Consider the following 19,254-nt stretch of genomic DNA (forward strand, 5'->3'; position numbering starts at 1 on the left):
ATCAAATGTACTGTACTTTCTTTTCAAGGAGCAAAACAGTTTATGCCTCAGTGACCTCAACAATGCAATGTGGTCACACCAACAGTTGGACTCTGAAGATTTTTCTCTCACATTAGGACTTTAACCAAACTAGCTCTTTACAAGGGAGGAAGAGAAAGCCATCCATTCCTTCAGTAGTGAATTAAAATACCCCAATAATAAAGAGAAAATAGATTAGCTGCTTTTCCATTTGAAAGGAGGCAACTCCAAATCTGTTATTTAAAAGCTATATTATTTTCTGAGACAGGCTGAAATAAAAACTAGAGATGGGTCTGAGTCACCAAGTTCAGATCAGGATCCCATACTTCCTCAAAGTTCTGGGACATCTGAACCTGGGGTTTTGGTTCAATACAACATCAGAGAGGCAGAAAATTGAATCTTGATCCAAACTCCCCCAAAAATTCAGGACTGGTTTGAATTTGGGATTTTGCTTTACATCCAGCTCTAATCACAATGTAGCTAAGTTTTAATGTTGTTTAAACTCTTAGAAAGCTTCCGTCTTATCACCACTGTGGAGTTATTGACCTCCTCACACTATAGCCAATGCTCATGATACTTACAAGTGACTTGGAGCTCTGTTTTGAAGGTGGTAGGAACTGTCTCACGTTAGTCGGCGTTTCCTTTTCAATGGAGTGTCGTCTCTGCGGTGGTTGCCGCCTCTCTGGCTGTGGCGTGGATGATATTGGCAAAAACTTTGGGGGCACTAAAGATTCAACCAGCAGAAGTTAAACAGTGTAATTGCATGGTCATTGGACTAACACTGGGAACAGGCACAGTTTTGGCAGAAAATCTATTGTTAATTTCCAAAGTAACACAAGATAGAATATCTTCATATAGTCTTTAAATGGGCCATATTTTCAAAACCGCGCAATGAAGTGTGTGTCCCCACAAAAATGCAAAGGCACCTACAGTTTCACCCCTATAAAAAAAAACACTTGTGGGCATGCAATTACACTAACGTGCAAATGCCAATCTTTGTGCATAATTCAGGTTTCTGAAGGCGCAATTTGCTGGTATTCACTCACAGAAATTCTGCCCTTGTTGAATATAAATTTTAAAATCAAAGGGCACTGAAGGATGCACTCAACCTACTTTGCCACTGTTTTCATAGAGAGAGTGTATGAAAAAAATGCTAACAATCATACAGAAATGATTTCAGAGAAATCTATACGTTTTAGAAACATGAAAATATTTAGAGACACTGTCAAATTAAAAATCATACTAATGTCAATCTGTTTTAACTAAATATTGTTACAGAGTAACATCTAAGATAACCATAATTGAAAGAGATGACAGCAAGAAAAATATTTCTGTTTTTTCAGTTGTTTTACTTGATGCATTGGCAGCACTCTGTTTATTGGAAACACTAGGGATTTTTAATGTACTTACAACCAACTAGTCTCAGTGGAATTTTATAAAAAGTTCCAGGACCCATTTCTATTTGTCTTAAGTTACATATTATTTTATTATGTACAGAATCTACATTTACAGCAAACTGTGAGTTGACAGTGATCCTTTAAGGGGCCACCCACGTGTGCTGAGAAAAAGTCTGATTCAACAGTATTAGAAGATCATCCATGTTAAGCAACCAATTTTTGTCAGACCCCTTGAGTGGTTGATGATGACAGGTTTCATTGTTCATCAGAATAATGTTAACGCTCTAACGATATTTCAAAGATCTAAATCAACTACTTGATAAAGAACAGCAACTGCAGCATATACTGCTGTACAGTTGAAATGGTTAAAGACAGTTTATGCCTTTGCAATGACTAAACTAACTGTATCTTATTCCTAAAGGAACTGCACAGTATGCACACACTGATTGGGGAGCTTCTATCTGTCTCCTCTTTTCCTGTAATATGGAAAGGCAAGGCCAAATCCTACTCTTAGTTATGCCAGCGTAAAGCCAGAATGACTCAGCTGAAGTCTACATTAAGACCAGGTGGAGAACAGAATTTGTTCTTTAGTCTTATAAATGTATCATCTTCAGATAAAGTCTATTTTGACAATACCAAATAAAACTTTAAAATGCACATTCACTTTTCATTCTTTTTCTCATTATTTGCAAAAAATCGACTTTACAAAGCAATTTTTTTTCACTTTATAATCATAAAAAGGAAATGTAGATTCTTTTTTAGTTCGACTAATATCCTCTTTAAAATTAAAAGGAATATAAGAGCTTGTTTACACTCTAAATGCTACAGCAGCTGCGCTGCTGTAGCGGTTCAGTGTAGACCCTCACTACAACGAGAGTGGCGCTCCTGTCATCTAGTTAATCTACCTCCCTGTGACACTCTGTATCTCAAAGTAGCACCCTGCAACTCCCATATTCATCACTATGATATGATTATAATATATTTTGTAGAACGTATGCCTTGTGAGAAAAATCTTGATCTGTTCAACATTAATATCCTGTTGGATTGTATGTGCTATCATTGTATGTAAAGGTATGAAGTTTTGCTGTGTGTGTTACCAAGGTATGTTGTGAGGTTGGCAGATGCTCACAGCCAAGCTTTCAATTACAACAAAGGACCAGCCAGTGGCTCATCAACATTTATCCGGGAAAGAATCCACTATCCCAGAGACTTCTCAGAGAGAGCACGCATGCAATGGGGACTGATCCCCACGTCACAGCAGAGATCTTTCCAGCAAGCTGGAAGAAAATATAAAAGAGGGAAAGTGACATCATTACTTGGCCTCTCTCCCTCCCTAACTCAACACCTGGAGGAACGTCTGGAGGACAGATTTTGAACGGGGAAAGGGTGGTTCCAGGCTGGAAATGGAGTCTTGTCTGTGTATTGAAGATCTGTAACCTGTTTGTACCATCTTTCAGGGTGAGACACTGCTGGATTCAAAGCCTGTTTAGTTTGTAGAACTTAGACTACAAATTTAGTTTTGTTTCTTAAGTAACCAACTCTGATCTCTATGCCTGCAACTTATAATCACTTAAAATCTAGTTTTCTGTAGTTAGTAAACCTATTTTATATTTTACTTAAAACAGTGTGTTTTGGCTGAAGTGCTTGGGAAACCTCAGCTCAGTTTACAAAGGCTAGTGTGTGTCCATTCCACACTGAGGGAAGGGCGAACTACTTAATGAACTTACACTGGCCAGGCTTCTGACCAGTGCAAGATGGTCCAGTTCTGGGGTGTAAGGCTGGGAAACTGGCTGGAGCCTCCCTATTAATGGTTCATGAGTGGCTGGGAGATGAGGGCTCAGCGGTCCCACAGTCCACATTGGATCCTGAGGACCCCGTCACACGCCCCAAAAGGCAGCAGCTAGGTTGACAGAATTCTTCCATCGACGTAGCACTGTCTACAGTGGGTGTTAGGTTGGCTTAATTACGTCGCTGAGAGGTGTGGATTTTTAATACCCCTGAGCAACACAGCTGAGTCGATGTAACTTTTGAGTGTAGACCTGGCCTCAGTCACAGAATATATGCAACTCTGTCTTCTGACCATTTTTTTTTTGTTTTTTTGTGTTGTTGCTGGTTTTTGGTCTTTTATTTTTAACAGGCACATCATAGTATGAATGCTTCTGAATAAATATTTTAGTATTTTAAAAAGGAAAGCAGGGTCACAGTAATTTTGTGGTGATCAATTATTCTATTAAAGTAAATGAGTTAATTCCGTTGCATGGAGGCCTCTGTTCATACAGCAAATTCCGTTCTAGGAAAAGACTATTTTCCCCATTTAACAATATTTTCCTTCATTTAAAATACGTGTATTTGTTTTATTTGTCTTCAGAACTATGCAGCCTTGTAACTTATATCTGTACAGTATCCAATAGACCTACGCCTTCATGTTAGTCAAGAGGATATTTAATCAATGTTAACCTATTCAGCAGGTCTCTTTTCCTGGGGTGAGCACCACACACTTACCCATGAACACTGATCTGCTCTGACTATTTAGCAAAATATGCTCATGCAAAATTCATGTGACAGAAAATGCTAGGAGGTGGGAAAGCAAAACAACTACTCTGTTTCTATTTAAACAGGCTTTCCTAGACATGGAACACTTACTCTTTCTACCAGAGGTTGTCTCTTGAAAGGAGTCTTCCATTTGGGAAAGAGAGACACTGCTGCTGCTTGCTGATTTGTGCATAGACTCCTCCTGGAAGTAAGCAAAATTGGAAGAATTAGAATTCTTCAGAGGCAGTCTCTCTCACTCTCAACCACCCACCCACCCCACAGGTATTGTACCACAGGTAAATGATATCATTAAATCACTTATCTTCCAACAATACACTTGCAAAAAATATTGAAACTAGGCAAGCCTTGTGTAAATAGGTTTTTCCAAGTTAATCTTTTGCTATAAACTGGAATATACAGTACATACTTAATATATTTAATTATATTATTAAAAACAGGAATAGAAAGCTAGGTGACTCTGTTGTAATCTGTCTTTTCCTTAATAATTACTTCTGGCACTGAGTGCCTAGCAGGGATTTACAAGCCAAATTAATACAAGTATGTACCTCATATCAGCAAGAAATCAAGATTCAAGCACTTAGCTTCCTCTGGTCTCCAAAGGAATGAGGAGTGACCCTGGTGACCAGGTAAAGAGCAATTAATCTAATCACTAATTTCCACAACCCTGTTCTCTAATCTCTAATCCTGGTGCACTTCTCTGTGTTTAAAGAAGTCTCATTCATTACATAAGTATGTTCTCATCATAGCAGCCAAGCAAAAACAAATTCTGGGAGATGAATTTGAATGAAATGGTCTTCGACTAACACTTTTCAGTTAATGGGTGGCTAAAGAATCGCGCTTCTCTGAATCAATACCCTTGTAGACTGCCCTCACCTAAAACCTACAGTCTAAATTATCTCATACAAACAAGCTGCAGTATATCACTGGAGCATAACAAAAGAATACTAGGCTGAAGAAATGTTTGTGAATACTGTTGAATTCTGACATAAATGCTTTTAACAAAGGAGGGCTGCAGTGTTACCTCCTGTACTCTTGGGGTTTACAAATCAAACCAGTGACTCTCTCTGAAAACAAGTAAGCAACTCAGCCTCTCAGTCTCAGAGGCCGTGAGGCCTTGTCTACACTACAGGGGAAATTCGATCTAAGATACGCAATCTGAGTTACGTGAATAGCGTAACTCAAATCAACGTAGCTTAGATCTACTTACTGTGGGGTCCACACTACGCAATGCTGACGGGAGATGCTCTCCCATCGACTCCCCTAGTCTTCTCAATCCAGTGGAGTACAGGAGTCAGTGGGAGAGTGATCTGCAGTCGATTTAGCAGGTCTTCACTAGCCCCGCTAAATCAACCGCCGATGCATCAATCACCACTCACAGATCCCCTGGTAAGTGTAGACAAGCTTTTTGTGAGGTACATGAATCTTAAGAAGGAAAATCTCCAGTAACTGAAACAGTGCCCCCTCTGGTTATGAAAAATCAGAAGGGAAAAGCTCACAGGAACAGCACATTAACAAATGGCATCTCCAAAGCCAGAGAGTCACAAATTATGATCAGGTTTCAGAGTAACAGCCATGTTAGTCTATATTTGCAAAAAGAAAAGGAGTACTTGTGGCACCTTAGAGATCAGGCGATCAGTATGGACAGACCCTGGTCGTTGGCAGGTGGGATCAAACCTTAGGCCTCTGGAGTTTAGTACATGAGCTTCTACTGCATGAGTTAAAATGCTGTTAGCTAAGGCTGTAGAGCAGACTCATTAATCTCTCTGTAAGTGATCTCGGTGCCACGAGCTGGGACAGAACACCACACCCAGAGGTGTGTGGGTTACAAGTACTCTATGCTGAACACAAGAAACCCAAGAAAAACCTGGGAGTTAGCTGCCTGCATGGAATTTAAAAAGCAGTCTGGTAACATTTACTAGGTCTAAAGGAGGGTTCCAAAAAGTTCTCTTACAGCTGATAAATATAAAATTTGCGAAGAAGAATAATTGCTATTCAAAATGCAACATTAAACTTTTAGATTGGTGAAAACAACTATCGGTGCAGTTAAAAAAAACCAAAACCCTAGGATATTATAGTCCTCTAATAGTCCTATTAATAAATAGATGTATTTCATTTATTCTTTCATGTACAGAGAGATGAGCAGCTAAAAAGTTAAGATGAAGAGATAAGAAACCTGCTAGTGGTAGTGCCTTTTTCGAATTAAAAAGCTCCATGCTCCCCTTTGTTTTTCCGATTGGAGGGGAGCCAATGCCTGTGGGGCAGGCTAGATGAGCAGCAGACAGGGGAAGGCTGGCTCTATGGCACACTCCCTTCCCTCCTTCCCATGTCCCCCTGTGGGACTACAAGGGGTTCCACCTAGAGCAGGACAGAAAATGGGGGTGGAAAACCGTGAACATTTTTGACAATTCCAAAGTCGTTCTTCTCCACAGGTTTCTCAAAGGAATTATTTTTAATTTACTCATAATGCTTAAGAACATTTTTACTGAAAATTTCTGTTTTCAAAATTTTTCAGTTTTTCATTCCCCATCGTCTTCTTCCCTTTCTCCTCTCCTCCACTATTTTTTTTTCTCCTGGAGGGAAGAAGAGAAGAAAAACTGCTCAGAAAAAAAAAAAAAAGACTACATTTTTCATTTTTCAGCTTCACAAATTATATTTTTTTAAATGTTTAAAAAATGAAAATTTCCAATTTTGAAAAAAGCTATTTTGGTTTAAAATAGTGTTCAACATTTTTAAATAATTTCTTGTTTCATTTTTGAAGCCTAGGATGGATTCGGGGACAGGTCTCAGTCAGATGCTGCCCTGTCCAAACCCATTACAGCACACAGATGTCTCAATCCTGTTCCCATTTGTATTTGTGGGAGTTTTGCCACTGAGTTCAGTGGGAGTGAAACTGAGTTAAAATTCCGCAGTAATTTGAGCTACTTCTCACTCTGTGCTGTGGAACAGCATCTCTTTCAGGGGAGCTTCTGGGGAGTAGCCATGGCAGGGGAAGTATCTGTCCAGGTACCATAGAAAATCAGGCTGAAAGAGGCAGACAGCACCAGTGGAAACAAAGGGCTTCTATAGGGATGCCTAATGCCCCTGCCTCCAGAATCATCATCTTTTTTTCCCCAGCAGGTGGGGATGGACGTTCAGCTACTTCTGAGGTGGGCTAGACCTTGCTCAGAATCAACATAAGAATTCAAAGGAAACTACTCATTTTAAATAATTTAGGAAAGAATGAGAGCGATAGATATTTTATATTTCCCACTGTTTATAAAAACCAGCTCTGCTTAGATAATACACACTCCATACGCATTATTTTTAATTGTCTCTTTGCCCTATCCCCCTCACATGCACAGAAAACGTGAACTATTCTATTGTACTGTGACTTCTACAGTGGTAAGCTTCCTTAGCAAATTAATACTACTGAATCATGTGGAGTAATTATTCATGATTCTTGAGAGGAATTTGCTTAGGCCAATGTCTTTGCTGTTGATTTCTAATGCAGGCAATATGAAATCTCACAAGCAGAAGTGGCATGAAATTAAAATCCTGGATCCAGACACCTTTGGACACATTTAGATCCAGATCCAAACAAGTATAGTCTCCTAGCTACTGAGAAAGGCACATCTGCTTACAGGCACAACTTGAGGGGAGAGCCTGGATGTGTCACCACCAATATTATCAACTAAGTGTGTATATATATATATAGCCTTGTTAGGAGATGATTTCTATAATTATTTAAAATACCCAGGGCTTAGATTATTACATCCTTATTCAGACACGCAGACGAGTATGGGTCTCCTTATTCTGATTGTGACTTTAGTGGAAGGGTGGGAGAGCAGGGCCTGCTTGCCTCATACTGATCTTTGCACGTAAGTAGGCAGGGAGGGGACTCCAGACCGCCCATCACAGCACTACCCACCCAGCGAGATGGGTATATAATAAGCTGCCTCACAAAAAAGCGGAGGAAATTTTGTCCTCCCTCAGAACAAAGGAGGAGCAGGGGAAATATTGTGAGTTGAGCCACAGTTAATTCTCTGGTCTACTCCTGGGGCAGTGCAGCTGTGTGCAGCCTCTTCTTCAGGGTAGATTGTAAAATTATAATCTGGGGAACCCCAGTGAGTAATTCTAAATAGGTTAGCTCAATTCATTCTCTATACAGTCACAAGCATGGAAATGACTGAGTCATTCACAGACAATTAGAATACCAATCCCCATCATTTATATATGCCACAAACTTAAAAATCATAAAATAAATATGGCATTTCAACATAAATAATGGTCTTGCTTGGTTCTCTTCAATTTTCTTCACAGGTCCTTTTACCCAATTTTTGTCAATCTGGTAACTTCCCGTTATTTAATTTATCTTTTTTACTTCTTCAATATTAAACACAGCACAGTGCCCGAGACCTAATCAGCACTGAGCAGGGTAGCATGATTATCTTGCTTGTTTCATAAGCTATTCAGTTAATTCAACTCAATATAAGATTTGTCTTTTTTGCAACAGTATTGTATGGTTGATTTACATTCAATTTATTGTTTGCTCTATCCTCCAGAGCATTCTCTATGGGGTATCTCAGTCTATGATGTACTCCCCAATCCATAATCATGCATTTTATTATTCTTTCCTATGAGGATCAATTTACATTTATCTTTCTGACTCTTTTTTTATTTACTCAGTTCATTTCTCCAAGTGAAAGATCATGATGCGTTAGCCTAACACCGAGCTGCAGGCTACAGGAACATGAATTCTAGTCTCAGGTCTTTCACTGACTGCTGTTACTATTTTGTTGCCCCTCAGTCTTATTATTAACAAAGCCTCATCTACTACTATTGTATACCTAGTTTACAGATTAGATGAGAGAGGTTACTTCAGGCAAAGTTATGAATAAGACCCAAAATCTCTTCCACTTTGTGTCACACTGCCTTTCAGAATGAACATGCCCAATTACGTGCTTCCATAACCCACAAAACTGCAGTGATGCTCTGTCAACCTCTAGCAGCTTGACCACATACAGAGTTTTATGACTCTACTGCCTCCATGCTAACAGACACACTTCTTTAGCATAAGTGATAGAGACTCATACTTTTACCTCCAGATACAGGTGCCATGTTCAACTCTCACAGCTGACCCAGAACAGGGACACTGTTACACTTGGCTATGCTTTCTGTAACCTCCAAATCACACTCTGCTCCCAGAACCAGGAACAGATACCACAAATCCTTATGCCCAACATTCCACTAGTGTTTCACAAATGGATGTGTAACCCACTTGCGGATCCTACTTTGTTTCCCCCTTTATCAGCTGATTCACACAGGGGATAATAGTATGCTTTCCATTACCAGGGCTTCAATAGCTCACGTGGAAGAGATCAGGAATGTGGATTTTTAGGTTGCAGGTTCAAATCCTGTTAATGAACCATATGGAAGCAAAATGTGTGTGTGAGAGAGGGAAAATAAGTGTTTTTGTTGGATTATTTTTATATTGCAAAACATTATATTTAGAAGTTATTTGGATGGTGTGTTAATATTTGTTTTATTATTACATTTGAGTGTTTGTATTTTGGTTAATGGGAGCTGTTTCTTTAAGAACAGGATGGGGAACTTATTGGAGAGCATATTTAGAGACTGAGCAGTGTGTCTGAGAGTTTGTCGATGAGTCCTCTCCAGACAGCTAAAGACTGCCTATGTAATTTCCCAAAAGGTCAGAACTTGATTTAATAAATGTAATTTTCCAGTCAGGAAGCCTTATTATTGCAGGTGTAATGTTTTTCCTGCAGGTCATCAGATCTCTGCTTGAGCTGAGCTGGATTCAACGTTATTTCCATCTAAAGCAATGGTTTTCAAACTGGGTCGCAGAATGGAAGGCACTGGGTCACAGTGGCTCTGGTCAGCACCACTGACTGGGTCATTAAAAGTCCCGTCGACAGTGCTGCCCGGCTAAGGCAGGCTAGTCCTTACCTGTTCCGACACCGCACTGAGCCCCAGAAGCAGCCAGCAGCAGGTCTGGCTCCTAGGCGGTGGGGCCACAGGACTCCGTGGGCTGTCCCCACCCCCAGCACCGGCTCCACACTCCCATTGGCCGGGAACTGGCCAATAGGAGCTGGGGAGGGCGGTGTCTGTAGGCGAGAGCTGCACAGCGCTCTTGCACATCTCCTCCTAGGAGCCGGACCTGCTGCTGGCCACTTCTGAGGCACAGCATGGTCCACGGTGCCAGGACAGAAGGGAAGCCTGCCTCTGCACCCTGGCTGCACCGCTGACCAGGAGCCACCAGAGGTAAGCCTATGCCCCAACTCCAAGCCCCAATCCTCTGCCCCAGCTCTGAGCCCCCGCAAACCTGGAGCCCTCTCTTGCATCCCAAACCCCTCATCCCCAGCCCCACCATAGAGCCTGCACCCGCAGCCCAGAGCCCTGACCCTCTCCCACACCCTAACTCCCTGCCCAGCGCCCCCTCCCACACCCTGAACCCCTCATTCCTGGCCCAACCCTGCAGCCCTCACCCCCCACACTCCAACCCTCTGCCCCAGCCCTGAGCCCCTCCCACACCTCAAACCCCTCATCCCCAGATCCGTTGGGTTGCGGGCATCAACAATTTTCTTCAACTGGGTTGCCAGAATAAAGTTTGAAAACCACTGATCTAAAGGATGTGTGATTGCCCATAAATGAGATGAGTTTTGTAGGTCCCAGTTTCAGCTCCCACATCATAAACTCACCCCCACACTTTGTGCTGAATTGTAAACTCCTTGGGGAGACTGTCTCTCACTATGTTTTTGTACAATGCCTAGCACAATGGAGCCATATTCACAGTTGGGGCCTTCAAAAAACGCTCCTGCATGGGGACCAAAATTATGTTACTTGCAATACATTTACAAGACTTGCTCACATTGTAACTGCCATGATTATTTAGGATCTGACTTATGATTTTTGAACTTTTTGGGGTTGGCAATGCAGTAATCCAATCCTCAAATTATAACTAAGAAAACCCAGGATTAAATAGCATCTATGAAATTACTGCCCCAGTTTATTAGTTCCATGAATCAGTAGAAAGACTAAATTCTGCAATTCAATTGAGGAGAAAGCATGGGCCCCTGTTGTCTTACCTCTGAATCCGAGCTATCCAGTTCAGCCAATGTAGGGGCTTTAAGGAGTCTCTTTCGCTGCACTGTCACTTGGGTAGTGCTGACGCCATTCACCTTTGCTTGTGGTGTCAAGCCACCATTTGCTACAGAGCTATCTGCTAATTTTCTTGAGGCCTCTGGTGTGGATACATCTGGTAAAAGAAACAAAATGGTTGTACTTGGAAGTTAGGAGGAATAGATATCAAGGCAATCAATTTGTGATGCCTCTCTCAGCTCTTACTGCCAAGGCAGTGTGCACAGAATAAAACCTCACTATGATAATTACATGTGTAAGGTTATTTTACTTTAGCAATATGTTGCTCAGAAAATTACAGGTCGTGGTGTGTGGTACAGACATGATGTGAGAGAATGAGAGCAGTGGAAAAAATAGCAGTGCACTTTGATTTTTTTTTAGACTTCAGCATTAAAAAAAATCCTCATTTAAAGGAATAAATATCCTGCCACCTAATGATTTGCTACAATTAGCTAAATAATCAGAATCCAAAGAAACAGGGATGCACTGCTAAAACCAGACACGTGGATCTCCAGTGAATATCAAGACCATTCTACATTGAAATTATGAGTTTTGACACAAAACAAACACAAACTATTCCAGTGAAAGTGCAATTATGCTTTCTTTTTCATATACTGAACAGCAATGACAGTGAGTTATAAACATCTTGTCTAAAATGTGCATAATCCCATGTTTATATTTTAATGCATATTAAAAATGAAAATGTATGCATTTGGTCAAGTCTTGCATCATGTAACAATGGAATCATGGGACCTGATTCTGTTTACACCTACACAGATTTTACATGGGCGTAACTTTATTGAGTCCAGTAAAGTTGCTCTGGATAATCACTAGTATGATATCAGAATGAGGCCCATATAATGTTAGCATGAGGTCTGCTGTGCCCAGTCTAAACCTAGACAATAATCTAGCTTTCGATATTCTGGCGGGGGGGGAGGAGAGAAGGTGAGATTGACATGTCTGTTTTATCGCAGAAAAAGAGCAGAGAAAGGGTGACGTTTCAATATGTTTAAAAATTTTTCTGTGTGTTTGGAAGAGGCAGCATGTAGTGGGAAAATTTACATCTCTGGTTTGCATATTTGCCTACACATCTGGCCTTTCTATCTATCTATCTATGCAATTGTATGATCCCCATCAGTGTAGTGAATAAGTACCTCATAATGTATTTGCCCTCACAACACCCTTGTGAGTTAAGGAAGTATTATTGCTTACAGCATTTTACATCTAGAGAACTAAGGCAAAGAGAGGCTAAGTGACTTGGCCAAGGTCACACAGGATCTCTGTGGCAGAGCAGGGAATGAACCCAGCCTCCCAAATCCGAGGCTAGCATACTAACCACTGGAGCATCCTTTTTAGTCACACGTGTAGCTGCACTGGTGTAAATAACTAGTTCAGACATAGTTTATTCTGGAGCTGCAGGAAGCGGCGCAGGCCAAGGGATGTGCTGGCCGCCATTTCCCGCAGCCCCCATTGGCCTATTTTTAGACAGGAAGCCCAGAACTGAAAGAAGTAATTCAAATATTTAGAAGTGTTTACTGATTTACAGCAATACCCTGAAATACAAGTGAAACTTCAGGTAAATCTACTAGAACATAATATATCAAATTTGTTTTGAATAGCTCTTAAATACGACATATCATCCATCATCCCCCTCTACTCTGAGGAAATCCAGAGGGAAGGTTTTTTTGCAAAATGAAAACAAAAACCCACACGCACCTAATTTGCAAAAAAAAAAGTTTTTGAATAAAAGGTTTGAGTTCAGTTTACTGTGATTCATGTGGTCAGACTATTAGTTATTTGTGAACAAGTGGACAACTGCTGGGTATTTGTGGAAAAAAGTGTGAATGAATAAAGCTTCACAGATTTCAGCACAAACAATTTGCCCAAAAATTCTAACAGTGTTGTTTGTTACCCTCTAGTCACATCTGTTATTCTCCGGTTTAAAATGTTTCAGTAATCTAATCAGGAATCAGAAACATTGCCATGTGCTGATTAACCACATGGCTCCTAAAAAAAAGATTGAATAGTCAAAGTGGACAGCTCAGAAATTACTAATAAGTATCAGTTTATTGGTTATGAATGCCCATGAAGAAAATCAGGTTTGGTTTGCAAACAATTAGCTGAAACCAACAGTGGACTAAATTTATAATAAAAAAATACCCATAAAATATTTGAACCTGTTCTAGATCATACAAATGATTGTGAACACTTCTGAGGTGATTCAGCTGCTGCCCAGACAACCAGGTGTTTCTAGCGGGTTCTGGAGTGACCATTGTATTACAGTAGAAATTAAGGTTTCAGAGTAACAGCCGTGTTAGTCTGTATTCGCAAAAAGAAAAGGAGTACTTGTGGCACCTTAGAGACTAACCAATTTATTTGAGCATGAGCTTTCGTGAGCTACAGCTCACTTCATCGGAAGTAGAAATTAAGTTTTGCCAGAGATATAGGGGCAGTGACTGGGTTGCAAGTCACGGATTCCAGGGTAAATACTATCTGAAGCATTAGGATAAATACTTCTGGGTTCTCTGAGATTCTCTTAAGCTATCAAATATTTCAGACCACGTGGAAACAACAAAAAGCTTTGGGTTTGATTACTTGACTACATAAGCCATATTTTGTTAATTCCTTATGTGTTGCTACTTCTGTGTCTGTGACTAGTCTTAAGGTATGTGTGTGTGAGAGAGACAGCGAAAAGACCAAAAAAGCTAGGATAAATTGAAATTTATTTTTATTTACATGTAAGACTACTTCTCTTATGAAACAGGGAATTAAGTAGATCACAGATTATATGCTAACTAACCATATGGTGTTTCTGTCCTAAACAGCTTTCATTGACACATGATGGGAACAGAAAACTGGACCTGGTTTCTACTGTAAAATATGCTCCTTTGCCTTAACATTTTTACAGCATGTTAAAGCGAAGGCAGAAAAGAAAATGGATTCTCCAGATTAATATAGATTTGTCCTACATTAGTTACACTGTGAGAATACTGGGGAAAGACTATATGATGAGTAATTGTAGCACAAAGGTATGCTCTTCATTATGATAGAGGACTTGCATATTTAATTCGGACAAGAAAACTAATCAGTATACTGAAAAATTTATCTTTCTAGGTGTGGGTAGCATGCTCATTACCATGGTAACTAAACTAATAGATTATCTGCCTTTCCTCAGCATTTTCCTGACATTCAAATGATGTGTGATCCTGCTCAGCCTCTCACAGATTTGGGCATAGGAAGAACAACCCCTACTGGAGCCTGGACACAGCAGCTCTGGAAAACAATGAAAACATTAACTTTGTAGATATGAAAAACAGATTATTTCTGCAGACGTTATTTCATTTTTTTGTGTTCAATTTAGAGGACGAAATGGGTCGTATGTTCAGGGTCAGATGCTCCCGACTTTTGAGCCATGTTCAACACAGGTCCAGGGAAGCAAAAAAGTGGCTTTAAGCTATCTTTAAGACTGCTGTAACTTACATCCAGCTACTAATGGCTCTATTTCACAGCTGGGAATAGGAAAGTCTTGTGCACACCTTATTTCCCCTAGAAATGCTCCCTGTGCCAATGGCTGAGAAGAGTGGCACATACCAGCCACACTGGCTCAACACCCTCAAGTTTCCCTAACACAAGGGGAATCCTCCACTACTTGGTTAAGCCAGCTTTACAGCTGCTTTGGACCACCAGAACAGCACAAAGCCGCTGTAGAAGGGACAAGAACATGTCCTTTAGCATGAAATTTGAGAGGAAGGTTCTGCTTTTCAGTGAGAGTTTATATCTTTATGACATCTCTTCAGCTGGGCAGACAGCAATGAAAACAGACATCAAGAAAAAAATGTGAAAATAATAATTACAAAATGGAAGCAAATTTAAAACCCTCCCATCAAAATAAAGCAAAAGTATCAACAAAGCAACAAAATTAAACAAAACTATTTGTCTGCTTTTTATTTACATCCCAAACTAAATCATTTTGTGTTGTCTGATCTGTTGTGTCACTTCTCCCTAAGAGAATGTTTTGATCGCCCCTGAATTTGCTTCCAAAGACTATGTATAGGATCATTCAGACAACAAAGCAGTATCACATCTCAGTGTGAATCACATGAGTGTTAAAGTACATTTAGCAAATGGATAAAGAAAACAGGAAGAGTTCTTCAGTGGTCAGTCAGAAAGATCAAATCCCAGGCATAGTTTAGTACTGTAGGTTGCTATGAAGTAGTTTGTATTTAACAAAGATATTATGATAATGAATTAATAAAGGACGGTTAAGCAAAATCCTTTTGTATTTAAATAAGTAGGAACACATCTCAGATCCATGACTGAACAGGAATCCTGAAAAGAGCAAGTTAACTGAAGATAAGAAGAGAATAAGCAAACAGACACATGTAGAAGGGATAGTGCTGGACGTCCTCCCTGCTATGCTAATCAGTAAAGATACTCTTGCCATGTTCTGTTCTACTCTCCTGCACTATCATTCAGTTTTATTTGGAAGTAACAGAAGAGTTGAAAAATAAAAGTTTGACCACTTACACTAGTATCTGACCTTATGTGCAAGGAATTTCCAGATCTTAATAGGACACAGCGTAGCATCTAACATGAGCACTGGCTAGGGGAACATTTTGCAGCCATTAGACAATGTTATAATACACTATATTAGATGCTCACTCTAAGCTCTGCTGCTGGGATTACCAAATCATTGTGCTTCTTTACATCATGATAATAAACCATTCAAATATGGTCTTTCTAGACGATAAATAGGAAAACATTGGGCCATATTACCTCCTCCCATGGAAAAACCATAGGAGATGACTGGAGGTGAAGGGTGAGAACTGTGTGAGAGTCCCAGGATATTCCTTGTGTGTGATGGCGAATGAGGGATATAAAAGATTTTGCCTCCCCACAAAACGAGGGGATGGATTTTACTCGGAACCAGCTTGTCTTAAGGATCTACTGGAGAAACAGGATCATTCATGTGGAGGTCCCATAACAGCACCAGCTCTGATTCATGCCTACTTAGCTGCATGGAAAGGATAAGATCTGAGTGTAGAGATTCCCCTTAGTGCATAGGTCTCAGGGGCTGATGTGGTGCATTGGTATGAGGTAAGAAGGAATCTAAGTGGTTGTGAATGAGGGCGTTTGGCTTCACACCTCAGAGCACACTCCTCTGAGAGTGTTCAGGAGCATTGCAGGCACCTTACAGTCTGTTATTGCTTATACCCTTGCTATAAAATAAAAGGCACTAGAGAAATCTAGCCATCTCTTGGGTTCCCATCCCAGCTGTTGGCAGAATACTACAGCAGAGATGGGAGCCTTCACCGCATAGAAGGTAGTTTTCTTTCTCGGGGGTCAGTCTCAGCGATAAGTCCTGCATCCTCATTAGGAACTTTAAATGCTTCATTTATGACTACTGAGACTTCCTCCTCAAAGAGAGGGAGTTCACAGAGAATTAGACAGAAGAACATGGGTACATTAAAAATGAATAAAAAAATCCAAGATGGTGGCCCAGGAGTGAGTCCCCATGGATTTGTTAGAAGATTTACACTCTTCTTTTACATTTTAATGCTGCAAAGCTTATTGGAGCAAACATGTATAACTAACAAACATTCAAACATAGCTAAAAGTAGTGTGGTTCTTCATAAGAGTTTCACAGTGCACTGACAAATGAGATTAAGTTATACACACATACACACTATACAGATATATACATTGGTGCAATGTGTGTGTGTATGTGAAATGTTAATTAAGAAAATTTCAATGAAAGATTTAACAATTAGTTTTTGAATAATCTCAAGAAATAAAATATTGCAGAAGATGGTCAAGTCAAAAAGTGACTCCCTAGACATTTGATTTTAACACACTACAGTACTTATATTTATTGGTCAAACCAATACTAAAAGACTAAGATTTAACTTAAAAGCAAAGCTTCAGGGGAAGGGTTGATTTAGTAAATAATAATAAAATCAGACTTTAAGGTGAAATAGTGTACCAAGCCCTTTCCTAGGGTTTAGGGCTAGCTGCGGACCACCTTATTCTTCACAAAATTCAATCACAGGTGAAATACAGTAGTTCCTCCTACGTGCACATCCCTATTTGGTAGCAGAACTATAGATTTTAATAGGAAATCTAGCTGAATCTTTACTTTCACTGACCATGGCTTAGAAGAATCCCTTCAAGTTTCTTTCTTACATGAGGGTTAAACAAACAAATGGATGGAACAAATTTCACAGTAAACACAATAACCACGTCAGGTGTTATAGCACCTTTTACCTGACAGGTCAAAACTGTAAGACATGCTAAGTGGCCGCATTGCTGAAAAAGGAAACAAAAACAACAAAAGAAAACAATTCAGCTGTTAAGAAAAGACTAGGTCCACTTAAGACATTTTGGATTCTGATGCCCAGGCTAATATAAATCCAAAATGTGTCTAAAACATGTTTTTCTTTATTGTGGTAGCACTGGAAGTGTAAACACTATAATAGCATCACTGGCACTTGCAAATACAGTATGTGTAAAAAGATATTTTAAAAGATAGAGCTGCAGAACACTGGTTTTGGAATACGATAAACCAGATGCCAACACAAGAGATAAGCATCTTGAAAAACAGAAAGTAAGGTTTTCACTTAAAATAACATTTATGAAAGAAAAACCTGTAGCTGAAAGAAAAAAAAATTAAAAAGTACAGAACCACATTTCACAAAAATTTCAGTGAACCGAAACAAAGATTCTTACATTTTTGGAAGCTTAATCTCCCATGATCATAACTAATTGAGAGAGACATTAAAAAAAATCAACGTTTGGCATCTTTATGGAAAAAACCACCCCCAAAAATCTGACAGTGTGTGTATGGCTGAGTCCTGCGCCTGGTTCAAAGTTGCCCCCTGTTCTGGTTTGCCTCAGTCTTCAAAATGGATCTAGTATCCTGTGGTATCTTTTCAGCCCTCCAAACAGTTTGTTCCCATTTGTAGGACAATAAGCAATCAAAGGTTAACTGGGTCTGGAAAGTTTATTTAACTAATATCCATGTCCCATATATATATTTATTATTAAACATTTGTAGGTGAATTTTATCACTCATGAAAATGAGAGACATGGCTACAAGCAACAGGTGTGGCACAGCTGTTCAACTCAGCTCGGTCAATGCACCTCACTTCCGACATACAGCGCCTGGACCAATCCAGAACATAAACTGCCAACTGTATTAAAATTGGTCCACATTTTCAAAAATATAAAACGTCTAGTAGGGATTAGGATAATGTCAGATTCGTTCTTACTTGAGACTACTTTAGTAGGTCATATCTGCACCTATTTGCCTGAATGCTGATTTGCCAGCCTGTAAAATGTGCACGCTTGTATGAATGATCCAGCAGCCACACATCCCCTTAAGCTATGTGTTTAAAAAAGGTAATATGTGTTTAATAAAAGGATAATAATATGTGTTTAATAAAAGGAAATAAACCCTTTCAACTACAGGAGATACACTTTCTATGTTTCTCTTTTTCTTCCATTTTATTCAGACCTCTTATGAGCCTATATAAACCGCTCATTTCTATCAGAAACTTATTCATACTGGTCACTCCTATGTTGCAAAATTCTCTGTGTGTAATTGGTTATGCACAATATGATTACCAAGATAAATTACCATATTCCAAACAAGGTTTCTCTATGCTTTTGATAACAGAAAAACTCCAGCACATGTATAATATACTCTATATACTTTCATTGATACACTCCAAAACTTCATTTATTTTCACTGTTGCCAACTATGCCTGTCCAGATGGTTTAAATGCATTATCCACAATCATCTCCACATCTTTCTCCCATCTGTGTTCTATGTTGGGCTTCCATTTAGATTTAAAATCCTTAAGCCTTATTACCTTACATTTTCACTACACTAAATTACATACAATACTTATCTATCTGTAAGTCAGGACTATTTATAGCTTTCTGAATGTGGCTGCTCTTTTCCCATCCCCAAATCTATTAAAAAGATATAAATTTTGCTCTGAAGAAAATTTTGATTTTTCAGACAACAAATCTATTGTGTCAGTTTCAATATGAAAAAAGAAAAAAACTAATACTTCTAACACAAGAAGCAATACCTTTGAATGAGTCACAAAATATTTTTTTCTTTCTTCATGCTAATGACAATTAG

General features: G+C 39.5%; 1 protein-coding gene across 3 annotated transcripts in view; it reads right to left on the minus strand.

Moving 5' to 3' along the window:
- SPIRE1 (spire type actin nucleation factor 1) overlaps positions 1–19,254 on the minus strand; it is a 173,269-nt gene that overhangs the window by 15,123 nt on the left and 138,892 nt on the right. For 2 of the 3 annotated variants that reach the window (XM_043539901.1, XM_037892889.2), the window contains exons 9-11: positions 11,054–11,223; positions 4,059–4,149; positions 600–742 (exon numbers count right to left, since the gene is read on the minus strand). In XM_043539901.1, coding sequence (XP_043395836.1) covers positions 600–742; positions 4,059–4,149; positions 11,054–11,223 — 404 coding nt within the window. Of the gene's footprint in view, positions 1–599; positions 743–4,058; positions 4,150–11,053; positions 11,224–17,369; positions 17,412–19,254 lie in introns of all 3 variants that reach the window. The other variant, XM_037892887.2, reaches the window with a different exon arrangement.

This window comes from Chelonia mydas, chromosome 2 (assembly GCF_015237465.2).
Source record: "Chelonia mydas isolate rCheMyd1 chromosome 2, rCheMyd1.pri.v2, whole genome shotgun sequence".
Taxonomy (NCBI): domain Eukaryota; kingdom Metazoa; phylum Chordata; order Testudines; family Cheloniidae; genus Chelonia; species Chelonia mydas.